The sequence below is a fragment of the Xiphophorus couchianus genome, chromosome 24 (assembly GCF_001444195.1).
Source record: "Xiphophorus couchianus chromosome 24, X_couchianus-1.0, whole genome shotgun sequence".
NCBI classification, from domain to species: Eukaryota; Metazoa; Chordata; class Actinopteri; order Cyprinodontiformes; family Poeciliidae; genus Xiphophorus; species Xiphophorus couchianus.
Window position 1 is genome coordinate 3,740,694 of NC_040251.1, and position 18,485 is coordinate 3,759,178.

The following is an 18,485-nucleotide window of genomic DNA, read 5'->3' on the forward strand; positions in this document are numbered from 1 at the left end:
CCTTAAGGCCCAAAGAGCCTCAGAAAGACAGAGCAGCAGTAGACCGACACGCGACCCAACACCTAACCCACCAGCAACTCCAGTTTCAGTCCTATAGGCGGCATGTGAGCACTTCCACAGCCGACATGAGGCGTCACATCGACATGTTCGGGTCAATAGCATCCACACAGAAACCCCTGGAGGTAGGAGGTGGACTCAACCTGCTGGTGCTGATTAGGGTCATTTCAATTACTCCCACTAGCGATTAGACTCAGCCCAATCTGGCGTGATGGGAGGAGGGCTGTGGCTAAAACTTGACACACAGCTAGCCTGCTGAGCTGATGACCTTAGTCAGCTTCCATTTGGTTGAGAAACATTTAATCTCTGTTATATGGGGAACGTAGTCAAGAGTACAGAGTTCATTCCCAGTTCCTGCCATGCAGCTTGTCTTGATATTAATGCATGGACGTCTTTCCCATTTTGCATACAGTGCTGTTCAATAAAGCTTGTACTAAAAAAATGTATTTTTTTAGATATATTTTTTTTTAAAAAACAAAAAAACATCTGATTTCTTTTTTTTTTAGAATCCCCCCCCCCATAAAATATTTCACACAGATTAAACCTAAATAATTAATCTTCATCAGATCGTGTCCTGGAGGGGAAAGCTGTGAACTGTTGCTGCATGAAGCAACTAAAATTTCCCTTTAAACAAAGCTAACTGTTAGCACAGTGAAAGCATCTCCATTATGCTAACTCAGCTAGCTAGCTTGGACCCGGACTTCATTCAGCAGCTGCAGTGCTAATATTCGCTAGTAGATAAACTAAAATAACAGCAGGTTAAGAAAAAAATGCAGTTTTTGCAAAATTACGCTTGAATAAAATGCTTTTGCTTTCTCATTCCAAGTTTAAACATCAACTTTTTTGGACTTCTTGTAGCATTTTCCTGTGATCCAGACAATGCTAATGCTAACTTAGAGAGCAACACTATTAAGATGAGGAGATTTAATGTCTACAACTGACTAAGACTTTATCTATTCATCACTAAGGATGCCACTCCAATTTCGTTATATTCTAGAGACACGATGACAAATAAAATAATCTTATGTCTCATTTCTTAGTTTTATTTATGTCTTGGTCCTAAACAACACAAGAGGTAAAATAATTTGTCAGAAGTGGGAGTTCTAAACCACCACCTCTTCAATTTTCTGTAGCAGCTAGCTGTGCTAGCCTGTTAAAATTAGCTTCATATGAACAACAGGAGCAGATTCAGTTTCACCAGTGTTGTTTTTTTCCCATGTGTAATCTCAGAAATTATGCTACAGCAAATATCTTTTCAGTTGAAGTCTTTACAGTATATGAAACTGAAAGCAATTTTTCTAACTTTCTCCCACAGGTAGCTGTGCTGTTGAGCCAACGCTAGCCAGTACATAAACATAGATAAGAAGCAGATATTTTTCTTTTTCACGTTTGCATTTCTGACATTGTCTAATAAGAGTCGAACTACTTTTAATGTATTTTTTTTGCAACTGTTCTGTAGCAGCTAGCGGTCCTGTAATGCTAATGTTAGCTTGACGCAAGCGGACACTGCAGGTAGTTATTTTTATTCATGCATGTCTTGATGGTACTCCAACTGCATTCAAAAAATACAGATTTCTGAAAATCCTAAATGGTTTTCAAACCTTTATATATTTTTTTATACATAAAAGTTTTTTTGTTTTTTTTAAATGTGTATTCAGCACCAAACGCAATGCAGAAACCAGTTTTTTGCTGCAATAGCTGAAAACACAGCATAATACTATAATGCAGAATGAACAACATTTCTAATGTTGTTCATTCTGCACCAGAAAGGGTCAAGGCACATAAATCCATCTGCTAACCGCAGTAAAAACGGCAAGAAATGACGGATGATCCCTTCTGCCTGTTCATCTGAAGCAATGCAGCCTCCTGCCTGCCGCAGGTAAGATTCCTGGGCAGGGCCAGTGCAGATGGCCGCTGGCAGCACCTTTCTAGATCATGAGCTCAAAGATAAGAGACATTTTTCATCCATCCTTCATAAATTCCCTTCTCTTCCCGGCAGAAAGCGGATTGATTTGCTGCGGCGGACGTTGCATGTTGCAGGGAGACGCAACACCGGCCGGCGGCTTTCAGCACCTTGCAGGCGTGGACCAGAACAAAAGAGGCAGCAGCAGCAGCGGCGGCACCGGATCCCAACCGGTTCAAAGATTTTTAAAAGCTCCGTGTTAGACAGAGAACAGATTTAGAGATGCGAACTAACAAATCACATCTGATGATGGATCCACATAGCTGCACATGACGCAAATGCAGCAACATTACTCCACACTGCTGCTTCACAAACTTTTCCACCTCCCAGACAGCGCCGCGCTGCAAAGCGCCAAACTCCCAACAGCCACAGGTTTGTAAAAAATGTCTTCGTTCTGATTTTAAAAACCCCATAAACAATGCAGTTCATGCCTTACCTGCAGGGTTACGCTGCTGAGCGGCTCTGACACTAATACCCTTGTGTGTGTGTGAGAGAGAGAGAGTGGAGCTGCAGTCACAATGAGAGCGCTGAGGGGCCCGCAGGGCCAGCCCTCTTGCAAATTGAGCTACCGTAAAGCCTCCAATAGGCGCGCAGGGAGGGGAATCCCGATTAAAACTCGCGCAGCATCACTTGGCGGCAGCTGTGCAACAAATGCATGCATCAATGCATGCAGACTGGGCGCTGCAGAGCTCTGAATGTGACTGTTTGGCGAACAGAGAGGAGCTCCCAGGCTGCAGAGCTGGGTGCTGGGTGTGGCTGTTGCTGAGGAAAGATGGAGAGAAGAGGGAGGAGGGGGGAGGACGGAGCAAAGATGGAGGGAGAGGAGAACAGAGGAGCTACAGTGTCCTGCAGGTGAGGCGTGGCGGGGATGTTCTGTCTGCAGCTCCTGCACCAAATTCACCACCAGGATGAGCTGGAGACAAAATGCAAGTTTACCTCTGATTCAGAAAACCTAAAACAAAGAAATAACAAACACGTGTTTTTCATTACAGAATAGATAGAAATATCCTTTGTCTCACAATGGTGAAATTTCTGTGCACCAGCAGCAAAGTGTCAGGCAATAACAGTAAACGGATTCACACAAAGAAAAAAACTGAAAGAAATTCAATCTAAAAATCGTGCAGGTGTAAAAAAAATAAAAAATACTCCAGTCCCGGAGAATTTTAAACTGAGTTGATTTGTTGATTTTTGAGGCATAAAGTTAAAAAAAAAAAAAAAAAAATTATTCACCAGAGAGGCAACAGTTTTCTCTTTATCCGGGCATGCTGGAATCAAATGAAAACTCATTTCTCTTGTTGTTGACAGTCAGCACGCTGGACTGCTGCCACCTACTGGCGGAGAGCAGACACTGCAACTTTATAAAGCAATTCAAAGGAAGTTTCACTAAGAGACCAAGGTTGTCAGGGGGATACTTCAATTTGAGTCCAACCTATTTTGCAAAAAAAAAATAAAAAATCTGCTAACATGTTGGAACATATAATCGAGATGCAGATACTGTCATATATTTATTTCATATTGGCACAAAGCAAATAACAGGTCAGTTAACAGAAGTCTCACCAGTTATTTATGTAAAACCAACAGACTTTTATTAGGAATTATTTAAATTACATCAGCCAGATATGAAATAGTCCAACTACTCTTTCAACTATATCCCTAACTTTCTTGGTGCTGAGGAGCATCAAATGTTCCTTCAGTCTCACTTCTGGCTCATGATGCCGCGTGCGATCAGCTCCTTCATGATCTCATTGGTTCCTCCGTAGATGGGCTGAACCCTGGAGTCCACAAACGCCCTGAAACACACACACACACACACAGAGTCAGGCTGAAGCAGACACCACTCAGGCCCCCACCACCCCTAAGTTACTCCACCTACTTAGCGATGGGGTACTCCCACATGTAGCCCCAGCCTCCATGGAGCTGCAGGCACTCAGTGGCCACCTTGTTCTGGAGCTCCGACGCCCTGCAGGAGACAGGCAGGCGGTCAGCTGTAGGTCAGCGGCTGCTAACCATCTGCTAACCGTCTGCCAGCACAGGTTTCTCACCAGAACTTGGCCATGGAGGCGGTAGTGGGGTCCAGGCGGCGCTCTGAGAGGAGCTGCAGGCAGTTATCCATGAAAACACGACCCACGCAGATCTCCGTCTTCAGCTCCGCCAGCTTGTGCTGCACGGTCTGAACATGACAGAGGACTAGTTTTTATCAAGAACTAAAGAATTTGAACCAAATAAAGCACCTTTGGAAGAAGGTAGATAACATCTGCATGGCAAGTCAAACTGAAGGCCTCTTCTGTAAGCATACAGTTTGATCCACTTTCACTGAGCTGTGCTGTAAATGAATCACCTCATTCTCACTGTTAAGTACAGTGGTAGATCTGTGATGCTGTGGGCCTAGTTTTCTTTAAAGGTTCCAAGGGAACTTTGTTGGACAGCATGGCATTGCGTCTGAATATACTTGAATTATGCAATAAAAGACTATTTAATTTAAAGGACCTTAGGAACCTTCACCAGGGCAGCCAATAATTATCTTACATGTCCACGAAAGACTGGTTCAGGGTTTAACTGGAGGGGCAACACGACCTCTTATAGTTGAGATAGTAATCAAAGAGTCTGGTCCTGCTCAAAATTTGCCTTGCAAAAACAGAAGAAAATCCCGGACAAGCCCCCAAAATATTGCTATTCTCTCTGGTTGCTAAGCCCCGCCCCCTGCTCGAGTGTGTTAGGGGAATTAAACAGACCTGGAGGTGGGCGACAGTCTTCCCAAAGGCCTTCCTCTGCAGAACGTAGTTCCTGGTCTCCTCGAACATAAACTCACAGCTGGATATGCCCATGTCAGCAATCAACAGACGCTCCTGGCAGCAAAAGCCATCACTGAGGGTCAGGGTTCAGGAGGACCTGTGTGTGTGTGGGGGTGTGCTTGCATGGGTGTGTGTTCAGACCTGTGGCAGCTCATTCATCAGGTAGTAGAAACCCTTGTTGAGTTCTCCCAGCAGAGCACTGGCTGGGAGACGCACGTCCTCAAAGAACAGCTCCGCTGTGTCCTTTCAAACAGATCCAGACCAATTCAGCGTCCTGACGTCGAGATGTTCTCAAACAAGAAGTAAAAACTGCTCTACCTGCGCCTTCAGGCCGATCTTCTCCAGCTTCCGGCCCTTCTGGAAGCCCTTCATACCGTTCTCCACCAGGAACAGACTGATGCCATGGGCCGCCGTTTTCGCCTCGCGGTCGGTCACTGTGACGACCACCACCACGTCCGCCATCCAGCCGTTGGTGATGAACACCTGAGAGGAAGGAAGCGAATGAAGCCGATGGCGCCGTCCAGAGGAACAGCAGCGGCTTTACCTTGTTCCCGTTGAGGATCCAGTCACTGCCGTCCTTCTTGGCGTACGTCCGTACTCCCTGGAGGTCGCTGCCGCAGGAAACCGACGGGTTAACACCGTGTCTCACTGGTCAATCTGTGACATAAACAAAGGAAGTAGGACTGGGGTCCTCACCTGCCTGCGCCCGGCTCCGTCATGGCGATGGCGCCGATGTGTTTGCCAGCAGTCATGGAGGGAATGAAGCGCTCGATCTGTTCCTTGCTGCCGTAGTTTACAATGTACGGCATGACGATGTCCGAGTGCAGAGCGAAACCAGGCCCGGTACAGTTACAGTACATTCTGAGGAAAGATGGTTACCAGAAAAAAACTCATACAGCAAAATTCCAGCATTTTCTAAACTCTAATTGCAGTACAGTCAGAGTAGGAAGTGTGGACTCACTGCTCCTCCCAGGTGATAGCAGCAGAAAACGTGTCCCCTCCGATGCCGCCGTGCTCCTCCGGGATCATCACTCCCAGCAGGCCTTGCTCTCCGGCCTTCTCCCACAACTCCCTGCTCACCTCGCCTGCCTTTTCCCATCTGGGAGCACAAACAGGAAGTCAACGGGAGGAGAACCTCTCTCCTGACGTCGGGTTCCTGCAGCCACCTACTCCTTGTGGTGCGGCACCACTTCCTCTTGGAAGAAGCGGCGGACGCTTTGCCTGAAGATGTCGTGGTCCTCGTTGAAGATGCGCCGGGTGCCGATGTCCATCAGGGTTTTGGCGGTGGACGTCTCCGGTCGGACGGAGGTGACCGCTGAGCCCTGCTGCTCGGCCTGAGAGTGCCGCTTCCTGTTTAGACACACAGAACGAAGCACGTTGAAAGAAAACGTTTCCCCACAGCATGATGCTGCCACTACTACTTTTGCTTAAAGGTCAAAAAGTTTCAATTTAAAGCAGAAAAATTCTCCATGTTTTCCTTCCACCTCTTTGTGTTAAACTTCTTAATAAAGCACACTGAATTTTGCATTTGTATCGTTAGAAATAAAGTTTTAAGGCACTGATAACATCAACTGACGTCACAGCTAACTATGAACGAAGTGTCAAAGGTTATTGTGAGCTATTTACGGCCCAACTCTGAGTCAAATATAAAATTTTACACTTTCGTCACTGTGTGACGTCAAATATGGCTGCAGTAAAACACAAGGTGTATTTTAGCGTGGAAAAACTGTGATTTTCTCCCCACAGCAGATGTTTTGTTTTTGGGTATGCCTGGTAGTGAGTGAGAAAGGAAGTGACGTGTTTCACCTGGCCGCAGCTGCAGACAAGACCTGTCCTCCCCGTCCAGAGACATTTCTAAATCCAGAAATGCCCGACTGGACAACCTTCTTCAGAAACATCTTCGAACAACACAAACACAAACACGGAGAAGCGAGACGAGCAGAGATCGTCTAGCTCGTGTGAAGACTCATCACTCGGTCGCTTTATGCAATAAATGCGACAGAAATTTTATAATGTTTTTATTCGATGTTTTGCTTAAATCAACACACATATTTGCAGTTCACTATGAAATTAAATTAAGTAAGTACATTTCACATGATTTCACGTTTGTCCACAAAAAAGCAGCAGAGTGAGACCTCTTTTCCTTCTGTATTCCTTATGATTCTTCTTTTTGTAAAGAGAAACAGGCGGGTTCTTACTGCGTGCTGCCATCTGGTGGTAATAACTAATTAAACATCACTATTCTAGATATCTACTTCTAAATGAATGAAAAATATCAAAAATAAATAATATAGATTTATACATAGATTTATTTTATATCAAGATTGTTTAAAGTGTCATCGAAAATAGATAGTTTTCGTTATTTTTTTTAATACTTTACTTCATCTTATTACCACAAGGGGGCAGTTGTTTTCAACTTTAATAGGGTTGAATTGGAGACAAAAGGTGCTCTCGGTATTTAAAAATTAGCTGAAAGTGAAATATAAAATGATTCTGAGAATGAAAAAAAATATTTTCTACTTCATGACAATTAGAAGTACACAAAAAATTATGTATTGATATAAAAACAGAATGAAATTAAATTTGTGTGAAATCATTTTCCAGGCTAAAAAGATGACCTTTTGCCATTGGTTCCAGAGAAAACGTGAAAATTCCTGATTTCAAAACGTCCAAAATTTGTAAGAAAAAACTCAGAAACTTTGAGATTAACCTCAGAAAATTTCTAACAGAAAACATGGACATTTCTGACTGGCAAGTGTTGAGTGTTTTCAAGTTTTTTTCTGGAAAATTTCTACAATTAATCTCAAAATTTCAAAGACATTTAAAATATAAACTCACATCCTGCCAACTAGAAACCATCAAAATGGCTGAAACAAACAGTCACTAAGATGACTCTGTGGAAAAAAGTAACTGGAGTTCTTTTAAAAAAAAATTATAATCGCTCCACCAGATCATTCCTGCCAATACTCTTTAATGTCGTCTTCACAGCTTGAAGAACTTCTTCAGGGCTGTATCGATGCAGCAGCCGGTCCACCACCTCCTCTCTCTCTGCAGACTCTCTCACTCTGAAGCTACGGCTCTGCGGTCCGTTCCTCAGGAACCACTTAAACCTGCTGAACTCTTCCACATTCAGCTCATCCAGGATGTTCAGCAGGTCAACATGGAGGTTAGGACTCTGTTTGGGATTAAAACAGTGAATTTCCACCTACAGGAAATGGACAAGTCGATAGGTTTTTATATCCACCTTCTGTCATTTGGAACGCTTTAAAGAAAGGGTGGTTGCTAAAATCTTATATTTACATATTTTGCTGGAATAAGAACATCTACCTTCAGACTTTTCACTGGTCTGTTTTTTGGTTGACTACTTCCATCCTTTGAGAAAAGAGCAGGTTGTGTATTTCTGCTTAAAAATCTGATTCAGTCTCAGATTCTGATTCAGTCTCCTAAAAAATGCCCAACCAGTTTATTGTTTACTTATGAAATCTTGGTTTTATGCTCCTCTTCTTGTTAGTAAGTCTGAAATTATTATGAACTGAGAACAATAAGCATCTCACCTGTGACTGGACTGTGACACTTGATTGGACGTCATCTTGTGAGTGTTCTGGATAGAAAGAGCAGGACAAAAACATTATCTAATGATCTGATAAAACAACTCAAAGGCATAGAGATCATGAAATACACATAGTTCATATTTCATTTTGCTAAGAGATCAGTGTGTGTGTTCGCCGACCACTACTCTGAATTCAAACCAGAATTACTTTTGAATTTCCCTTTGGGACCAATAAAGGATTTTTGAATTTAAATTTCTTTATTTATTTTGTGTAACATTTAGTACAACGCCCTAACAAAAACGGCTCAATGCTGTGGAATAAAAAAATAATAATGATGAGCTTCCAGTTCCTGAACTCGGTCTAATCCTTCTGTCCTCTCATCGTTGTGTCAGCGAACTGCGTGCTGCCATCTAGTGGTAGAAACTAAATAACCATCACATTGACAATATCCGTTTCCAAATGAATTAAAAATATAAAGACAAATAATATAGGTTTATACAGAAGACTTTACCTGTTAGATCAACGTCGTACTCCCATACCACCGTGTCGGCTTCATCTTTGATTATTATCACCACTTCCTCTGTGTTGATGGGAAGACGGATCTCAAATGTTGGGTGGTATTGATTTCCAAAGTTTAGGTCGAACTCCGCGCTCTAAAAACAGAAAACAGAGTCAGAAAGTTTGTTCGTGTTTCTGTCAGAACGTGTTGTTTCACTTCCATCAGTCTAGAATAAATCCCTCTGTGACTTAAATATTTTATTCAACAAACTTTAGTTGGTCGCTAACAAAAATACAACAAAAAAATTAAGCATTTCATGAAAGAACAAGTCTATATAGGTGAGTGGAGCTTCTGTTGAAACACTGAAGCATTTCTACTACTAAGTTTCACCTTAGGTTGTATTTTATAGAGCTGTGAAGCTCTTGGACATGTGAGGATGTATTTCTGGTCTTTGATGAGTTTGCAGTTGGAAGTGGAGCGGATGAAATTACAGTCCCTCTGGTCTTTGTTAACCTGGAAAAAACCCCAAAAAACTCTTCAAACCTTCAAATTTTGTATGAACATAATTTTCAGGATTATATATAAATAAATATAGAAATCTGGAAATTTATTCAATCAATGCTGTTTGCACAGCGTAGGTAGATGTTGACAGTTTTCTAAAGGGTTTAACTTGCATCAGTCTAAACAATACAGACATGATACAAGTTTCAAGAAAACCATGTGAGGAATCATATGAAGAATTATCAATAAAATAGCTTATTGTTATTGTTATTATTATCCAAACCTCGTACGTTGGGATGTTTCTGGGCAGCAGGAACACGTAGAGCTTCTGGTTCTGGGCTTTCGGTTTCAGAGGTCCGAGGTAGAGCAGGACTTGGCTCGGTACCGGATCCTTTCTCTCTATGAACCTCTTTAAGAAGTCCCAGACCAGACCGTACGCAGAAAGCTCAAAGACCCTCACGACAACGTGAGTGTCAGTGATCTCCAGAGGCTTCAGCAAGTTCAGTCCATCATCAGAGAAAACATGAACCACAGACAGCAGGCCTTCACTGGGCAACACTGAGGACAAACACACCAACACACTGGTTTCTGCTTACAGCAGCAGCTTCAGATTTCACAGGTTTACAATGTAGAATCAATAATACTCTGAATCAGACGAGTTCTTTTCAGTTTCCAGTAACTTACTGTCTGTGTCTTGGCAGTGTGGAAGGTGGAGCCCACACACTGAGTTAGGAGAACAGCTGATGCTGTACAGGGGCCCAGCAGGGGTCTTCCCAGCTGGCTGAAGGATGCTCTCGTCCCATTGGATGATCCTGTAACACAGTTTGGCCGGCTGGGTCACAACGAACACCAGACCGGTCAAAGAGCACTCGAACACACCTGGACCTGGACACCGGAACCTGTAACACACAAAGTGACTCCATGAACACAACAATGAACCATAGCTGGGTTTGACCCAATAATCACCTAGAAACACTGAATTATGTGTTAATATTAAATATGTTCAGAATTATTTTGAGTGAAAAAGTAAACAGTGTTGTTTACCTGTATGAAACATGCAAATTGTGAGTTTCCACTTGGGGTCTGAAGCTTGACAGAGCCTGAAATGTACAAACAACATCAAATATTTTCTATTGAAATCTAAAGTTATGAAACACAAAATCTGAGCCAAATGTTTGTCCTGTGTGTGTTTGTGTGTGTTGTCCAGTGTTTGACTGGTGGTGGTCAGAGGGCAGCTGTGGCTACTACCCAGTAGCTCTCCACTGACTGAATGGCATGAGAATCTTTGGAATCCTTTGGACTGGATAAAGCAATACACCAGTACAGGACATTTCCCATTAGATGTTTATCCTCGATTTCACATCTTTGGAACTGAAGTAGCAGTGTGGGTCCAATGGTTTATAAACCTTTAAATCATTTTAATGCCACACTCTTTCTTTGAATTGTCCAACCCATTGGTGCCATTGAAACTGATTTTTGAAACATGGGATTATTCCTGTCTCAGATTGATAGTTGTTTTTTGTTTTCTTGCTAGATGCTTTTAAACGGCAACACTCACCTTGACCAACTTTGAGTGATCATCGGACCAATCAGGTTGGGATGATGTGCTTGGAGATCCCATCTGCCTAGCCAGAAGCTTTGGTTTTAAATCCTGAGACAATAAAAATTGTAGAGCTAAGCAATTGAACATTGACATTTTAAAATAAGTAGTTAAAAAGTATGACATAAGAAATAATGTGGACCATTTATGCCACAATAATGTGTTTGGCAACACTTTGTTTGAAGGGGTGTGTGTAAAACTAACATAACACTGTCATAAACATGACATAACGTGTTATTTACATGAACCAGTCTTCATGAATGACTTTTGTCTATGTCATTTGTTAAATAATGACACTTTTAATGCAAAGTTGTACAAAAACTTACATTAAAAGTCCATTAAAAGTGTCATTATATACACAATGATACTTCTTGACAATGGTCATAACCAGTCATGAAAACTCCATGTACATAGCAGGTGTTATATTATGTTTATGACAGTGTCATGTCAGTCTTATGCACACCCCTTCCAATAAAGTGTCGCCATGTGTTTTCTAATAGGAGGAAATTTTCTACTCAACTTGACAGAAAGACACTGAGGATCCAGGACACCAGAACCCAAAGCCGGGATAGATGGGTTCAGAGAAAGTGGTTCTGAAAGTGTGGAGATGGACCAGGGAGCCAGAGGAGATTCTGTAGAAGGACAGGATGCCAGCAGGACAGTCCACATACACTGCTACTCTGTTGCACGAGCCAGAGGAGGCGGAGTCAGCAAAGGAGGAGTCAGAGGAGGTGGAGGCAGAGGATTCATAGTCAGAGGAAGCGGAGTCGGAAGAGGCGGAGTCAGAAGAGGCGGAGTCAGAGGAGGCGGGGTCAGAGGATTCGTAGTCAGAGGAGGAGGGGTCAATGTGAGATGAGGCAGCAAGTTTTCCTTTGTTTTTGTGCCAGACAGAGTAACCATCATCAAGATCGCAGCATTTCAGACTCCAGGACTGGTCATTCCAGCCAAACATACTGTATCCTCCCCTGCTGATCCCTCTGTAGCTCACTGAAATGTACACCACTCCGCTCCACTCCACCTCCCAGTAGCAGCGACCAGTCAGACCATCACTGCACAGCAGCTGGGGCCACCAGCCGTCAAACCTGTCTGGGTGATCCGGGTATGACTGAGCCGTGCTCACCCAGGTCACCTTCCTGCCGTTATCAGACAGCTCCAGGTTTCTGTGAACCGTGTTCGAGTCGAAGGTGAGACTGCAAGAATCTGAAGGGAGAAAAAAACCACAATTCAGCTCCACGCATAAAGATGCTCAAAAAGTGAACGATATTATATTACAGTGGCATAGTCTCACAGATTTAGAAACGATAGTGAAGATTAGAGATTTTTTTTCACTTTGACTGGTGTCAGAGTCACCTTGAAATTAATTATTTTCATAATTAATTTGCCAATTAATTATGAAATGGACATGCAGATGCAGCTATCAGAGATACTCAATTACAATTAATTTTACCACAAGCCAAAGATTTCTTTATTAGTTTGTCAAATAAGTGTCTTATAAGTGTCATTTCCATTGTGAAATACATTCTAATAAATAATGGAAATAAATACTCATGTGAATCAGATGATGCTCAAACAAAGAAAGCGAGCTCTGAAAGCTCAGTGTGGTTTCTGGTTTTCAAACTAGGACATATCGCTGTCCAAAACTTTGGATGGATGGATGGATGGATGGATGGATGGATGGATGGATGGATGGATGGATGGATGGATGGATGGATGGATAGACAGACATACTGGTGTGTTCTGGTGTGTGGGGCGTAAAGCCTCTGCGGTGGGCAGAAAAATGGCAATCTTGAAGGCTAGACTATCGTGAGCTGGAGATTTCGAGGAGCTGCTCTTCATTCAACCTGTTGATGGTGGATCAAGAGTTTGACGAGTAGGAGTAGTACATGGTCATTTCAGTTTATTTATACGACGACAGCTCACTACATGTCGTTGGTACTTTATAAAAGCAAACAAACAAAACAAAAAAAAGCCCCGGTGAGACCAATCATTTCCATTCCAGCTGATTCTAGTGTCCAAACAATGCAGTCAAGTTCAGTTCATTATTTCTGAAGTTTGTAAGAAAATCCAGCAGGATGCAGTATTCACTCCTCCTGGCCAGCAGGGGCCGACAATCTTATCTGCATTTTGTGTCCAGCCTTTACTGGGGGTCCCAGTAAGTGTGGAGGGCACTGTGCCTTCCTAATTAGATTATGACTCCTGAATGTATAATGGTCGAATGTGAGCTGTTTTAAAGACTTACACTTCCTCAGTTTCCCTCTCGACTTATGGACTCCAGCAAATCCCGCCCTGCAAGGAGGAGGAGGGTCAGATCATCAAGAGAAGCTAAAACAGGAGAGATATGATCTCTCTTTTTAATTTTCATCAGATCTCTCGTTGCGTTTTGAGAACGTCCTGCTAGTAAAGAATTACGGTAGAAATCCAAAACATTTTTAGCTCCAATTCGAGTGGAGAGGGTTAAAAAAATCTGCTAAGGTGACGACTCCAGCAATACTTAAAGTCCTAGGAAACAACTTCATTTGCAGACCAATGTGTCTCAGCCTTTGTCTGGGTCATTTGTGTTTAATCACAACCCCATCATCATCATCAATCAACAGTCTATTGCTAAATATCAACATTCACTTATAATTTGTTTACATTCAGCCATGTTTTTATGATACTCAAATCCTTTTTAACTACATCCAACAGATGTGTCAAATTTTCAACAAAATAGAAAAAAAGTGGTGTCATCTGCATAGAGAATACTTTGTATTTGTCTGTGTATGTAATGGAGCTCATGGACCTTACCACAGGGGCCGCTTTTCATTGGCTGATGCCCATTCTACGTAGTGACGTGCGTGGCCGGCTCACAAACACACTTAGCTTCCTGTTAGCTAAGTGCAGCATAATGGCAGAACTGATACAACTTGTACACCTTGAAGCCTGTCTGCTACACAGTCTTATGTTAGCTAAACAGATCAATATGCAATGTGTCTGTATCTGACATACACTAAAGATTTTATTTTAGCAGAAAAAGCTTTGGACTAAACTGTTACTCATGTTAGCCACGTTAGCACCAAGTACAGCTAGTCAATCAACCATCGCTGTTTCAGGGAAGCGCTGATTAATAATCGAGAAATAAATATCAAGCCTGGAAACTTGATATTGTAACCGACTGAATGTTATGTTTTTAACGTAATCTTTGCTCGTCTTGCGGGGCGCAGGCGGTTGCCACGGTAACAGGTGTGCTTAAACTACAAAGAAAGAGAGAGAGTAAAAAGGTACGGGTGGTTTTGAGTTGATCACCTGTTCGGGTTATTTTACCTTTGTTTCCCTTTGCTGTGGCTCATTACAGCCGCTGTAGTCCTGGTTTTCCCAAATTAAAATATGGTCACCCTACCTTTACAGAGCTCTTTGGTTCCTCCTATCAGTCTGTAGCTTCTCATATTGACGTCATCAAACCAAATTTCAGATCTACCATAACTGACTGACACCTGCTGGCCTCAGGTTTGCAACCAGCTTGTGACTGAGAAACCAGTAACCTCCTCCCAGGTGATGACATGAACTTGTTAGTTCCTCTTTCCATTTAGTAGCTGATATATTGTGAAAATCCGGTAGAAATGATGCACTAATCGAGTCACGTTTACAACAATGAGCTGGGAGGCTTTGTTTGTGAGACTTGCGGTAACGTGAGTCGGTTGTGGGCGGAGCTTGGTAAGATCCATTGATGTGTAAATACGTTTTGGTCCAATGATTCACCCCTGTGGTGCTCCACAGTTTACAAGAGTAAGATTTTGGATTATTTATCTCTAAATAACTAGCCTTTCATGTGATCGTCCTGTGACACCATATTTAGGTCACTTAAATAGTATCATGTTTTCTTCAATAGCTTCCAAATGGTGTGCCCCACTGACACAGATCAGTGTGAAATTGTTCTATAGATGAGGCACACTTATTTTTATTTCATTTAGGTCATATTTTAGTTTTTAGCTTTTTTTTTTATTTTTTTTGGTCAAAAGTTAGTATTTTTTTCTTCAATAGCTTCTAGGTCATGTAACACGTTGGACATATTTACTCAAAATCACCAATTATATTTTATATTAAAATTGTTTAAAATATTATATATCACTTAAAATGTTAATAGACGATAGTGTGTCTCATGTAATAGCATGAATTGCCACCTTTTTTTTGTGTCAGTTGATCACAAGACAATTTGCATTTGTTTGACAGTGTTTGGTTCGGAAATTTGTTGACGGTTCCTAAGTGAACCTGGCCGACATTAGCGTTCATAAATCGAATCAACCTTGAGCTAAATGCCGCTTACTCCGCGCAGCGTGAATATCCAACATCCAACTTGAAACTAACTTCACTGCGGTTATGTTTCTTGTCCATTCAGACAGATATTTTTTCCAGTATAAGGCCATTGAAGTGGAGTATATACAGTACTGACTGCTACATTAAGATAAACATTTTAAAACGGACTCAGTTACATTTTACACCACAGCATTCTGACCACAGAAACAGCTCACCTTATTTTATAAGTTGGGACTTTCCGCTGAAAGAAACTGAGGCTCTTCTTCTCACTCTCCACATCTGGGAGCCCTGTTCTCACGTCACTTCTATGTCTGTGAAGACATTTGGTGACACACAAAGAAACCTTGAAGCAAACAGATGTAGAAAATCTGTTACCATGCTGAAATTCGTGTGATCTTGGAGTTGGTGATCTCACATTTTTCCAATTGAAGCGCTCTTCAACTTTCTCCTTCTTTTTTTCTTCTTTTCCTCCGCCCGATCCATGGCGCTGAATTCACGTCAACTCATCAGATCTTCAGTTTGATCCGTGGGGACGGTCATAAACACTGACTGGTGCAGATCAGGAATAACGTGTCATTTGAGGCAAATCTGCAGTTAGTAGTGGAGCTCTGGAGCAAATGTCAAGACGAGGCGATCTACGGTGGATATCCGCTCCGTCTCAGGCTGCCTACAGGGGGGAAGGCAGCGGGAAGAGTCGCGGCTCCTTTCCGCTTCCTCCATGGGCAGACCGCAGATCTCTGCTGAACAACAACCCGCTTTACTCTTAACAGGAACTACTGTATGTATCTGCAGTTATTTCCTGATTTCAGAGTCAGACATTAAGAACTGATTCCATTACCTTTATTTGGAGCTAATGACCACAAGTTGTGCTTTTTCTACCACCAAATGGAAACAAAAGTAAATTCAAAAACGAAAGGGGAGGACAGTCTTGAGGAAGTAAATGAAACTGGTGACATTATAGACTCCACGTGGAAGAAACTTTTCAGGATCCTCTCCTTCTTTTCTAAATCACAGCTTATTTTCCTCACGACATTGGAGGATGTGTCAGGTTCTTGGGTTGTTTTGTGTTCCTCAGTTTCATTCTTTAATTAGAGCAACCTAGTCACTGTTCTGCTCTAAGAACAAATCAGAGATTAAGAAGTGATCTTACTTAGTGATCTCCATTGTCTCGTCTGCTCTAAGAACAGCTGGATTCAATATGCAGACCAGATGAGGTTCAGCCACTGAAAATAACTTCTCATTGGTTTTAAACAGAGCAAACAAAAGAGGTAACCACTGTCTTAAATTATAGGTGCCCAAAGTCGGTCCTTCAGGGCCTTCAGGGCCGGCATCCGGCATCCTGCATGTTTTAGTTCTCTCCCTGATGGTAGTAACAACCTTTTCACCATGTCAGTGTTCTTCTTAGGCCTTCTAACGAGCCATCATTGGATCCATGTGCGTTAAACCAGGGAGAGAAGTAAAACATGCAGGATGCCGGCCCTCGAGGAACTCCCTCCCTCCCTCCATCCCTCCATCCATCCATCCATCCATCCATCCATCCATCCATCCATCCATCAATCAATCAATCAATGCGGGGTAGCAGCTTCAGAAGGGAGGCCCAGACTTCCCTCTCCCCAGCCACTTGTTCCAGCTCCTCAGGGGGAATCCCAAGGCGTTCCCAGGCCAGCCGAGAAGGGTTGGCAGCCCGACTTACTGCCGGCAATGCGGACCAGACTCTGACTCCGGTCATACAGGGACCTGACAGCCCGTATCAAAGGGCCTGGTGCCCCATACCCCCGGAGTACACAGCCCTACAGAGCTCCCAGAGGGACACGGTCGAAGTCCACAAAACACATGTAGACTGGTTGGGCGAACTCCCACGCACCCTCCAGGACCCTGCTGAGGGTGTAGAGCTGGTCCAGTGTTCTACGACCAAGACGAAAACCACACTGCTCTTCCTGAGTCTGAGGTTCGACTATCCGACGGGCCCTCCTCTCCAGGACCCCTGAATAGACCTTGCCAGGGAGGCTTAAGAGTGTGACTCCCCTATAATTGGAGCACACCCTCCGGGCCCCCTTTTTGAACAGGGGGATCACCACCCCGGTCTGCCAATCCAGGGGAACTGACCCCGATGTACATGCAATATTGCAGTCATGTCAGCCAACACAACCCTACAACATCCAGAGCTTTAAGGAACTCCAGGCGAATCTCATCCACCCCTGGGGCCCTGCCACCGAGGAGCTTTTTAACCACGTTGGCGACCTCGTCTCCAAAGATTGGAGAGCCCAACCCAGAGTCCCCAGGCTTAGCTTCCTCAATGGAAGGCATGTTGGTGGGATTGAGGAGGTCTTCTAAGTATTCTGCCCACAATGTCCCGAGTTGAGGTCAGCAGCACACCATCGCCACTATAAACAGTGTTGGTGCTGTACTGCTTTCCCCTCCTGAGACACTGGATGGTGGACCAGAATAACCTCGAAGCCGTGCGGAAGTCTTTCTCCATGGCCTCTCCAAACTCCTCCCATGCCCGAGTTTTTGCCTCAGCAGCCACCTGAGCCGCATGCCGCTTCGCCCGCCAGCACCCATCAGAAGCTTTCTTCAGCCTGACAGCATCCCTCACCGAAGGCGGCCACAGCTCCGCCTCGACAATGGATTCACAGAACATGGTCCACTCAGACTCGATGTCCCCCACATCCCCGGAACGTGTTCAAAGTTCTGCCGGAGATGGGAGTTAAAGCTCCGTCTCACAGGGGATTCAGCCAGACATTTCCAGCAGACCCTCACAACACGTTTGGGCCTGCCAGGTTTGACCGGCATCCTCCCCGACCACCGCAGCCAACTCACCACCAGTGGTCAGTGGACAGCACCGCACCTCTCTTCACGGCCGCAGATCCAATGAAACGATGACAAAGTCGATCATCGAACTGCGGCCTAGGGTTACAACTATGTCACTAAAACCCAAAGGAAAAAAAAAAAACTCTGAAAAATGCCATGACTTGTATGTTTAAAGCTGAAACGAACCATTTTTAGCAACAGGTGAAAATTGCTTTACCACGTGCTCCTTCTCTCTTTAGAAATAGTCATTTCAGCTACTTCACTTCAAACCATCGCTGTTTTGGCTGATTTTTTTCATCTTTGTTAAGAATATAGTGACCTATGTTAGAATAATTTGATAGTTTTGAGTTTGTATTGTCTGTCAGCAGAAAATCAAGAGAAATAATGGTTTTAAAACATCCGTCTTTGTCTGTTTAATCTG

At 43.3% G+C, this 18,485-nt stretch overlaps 2 protein-coding genes and 1 long non-coding RNA gene across 13 annotated transcripts in view; 1 reads left to right on the forward strand and 2 right to left on the reverse strand.

Moving 5' to 3' along the window:
- LOC114140737 (microtubule-associated protein tau) overlaps positions 1 to 2,801 on the reverse strand; it is a 57,618-nt gene extending 54,817 nt beyond the window's left edge. Inside the window, exon 1 of the mRNA XM_028010896.1 lies at positions 2,457 to 2,801. The gene's annotated coding sequence lies outside the window, so the exon portion shown is untranslated. The remainder of the gene's footprint in view (positions 1 to 2,456) is intronic.
- LOC114140741 (uncharacterized) lies at positions 674 to 2,421 on the forward strand. The gene is made up of 2 exons (XR_003594663.1): positions 674 to 1,936; positions 2,057 to 2,421. It is a non-coding gene; the product is annotated as an uncharacterized LOC114140741 (long non-coding RNA).
- Positions 2,802 to 3,204: 403 nt separating the features above from the next.
- acadl (acyl-CoA dehydrogenase long chain) lies at positions 3,205 to 15,984 on the reverse strand. 11 transcript variants are annotated; one of them, XM_028010917.1, is made up of 12 exons: positions 10,048 to 10,153; positions 8,367 to 8,413; positions 5,983 to 6,162; positions 5,774 to 5,911; positions 5,509 to 5,673; positions 5,357 to 5,423; positions 5,131 to 5,295; positions 4,954 to 5,055; positions 4,753 to 4,866; positions 4,063 to 4,190; positions 3,894 to 3,980; positions 3,205 to 3,810 (listed from the first exon to the last, which is right to left on the reverse strand). In XM_028010917.1, the coding sequence occupies exons 2-12, from the start codon at positions 8,399 to 8,401 to the stop codon at positions 3,717 to 3,719; spliced, it is 1,275 nt and encodes a 424-aa protein (XP_027866718.1). In that variant the 5' UTR covers positions 8,402 to 8,413; positions 10,048 to 10,153; the 3' UTR covers positions 3,205 to 3,716. The 11 variants fall into 11 exon arrangements, 9 of the variants coding, with proteins under 9 accessions (XP_027866718.1, XP_027866717.1, XP_027866710.1 ...); XM_028010916.1 differs by lacking the exons at positions 8,367 to 8,413; positions 10,048 to 10,153 and adding an exon at positions 6,619 to 6,809; XM_028010909.1 differs by lacking the exons at positions 3,205 to 3,810; positions 3,894 to 3,980; positions 4,063 to 4,190; ... (5 more) ...; positions 5,774 to 5,911; positions 5,983 to 6,162 and adding exons at positions 7,104 to 8,017; positions 8,140 to 8,184; positions 10,408 to 10,463; ... (3 more) ...; positions 15,469 to 15,564; positions 15,669 to 15,984 and having other exon boundaries at positions 10,048 to 10,262.
- Positions 15,985 to 18,485: the final 2,501 nt, after the last annotated feature.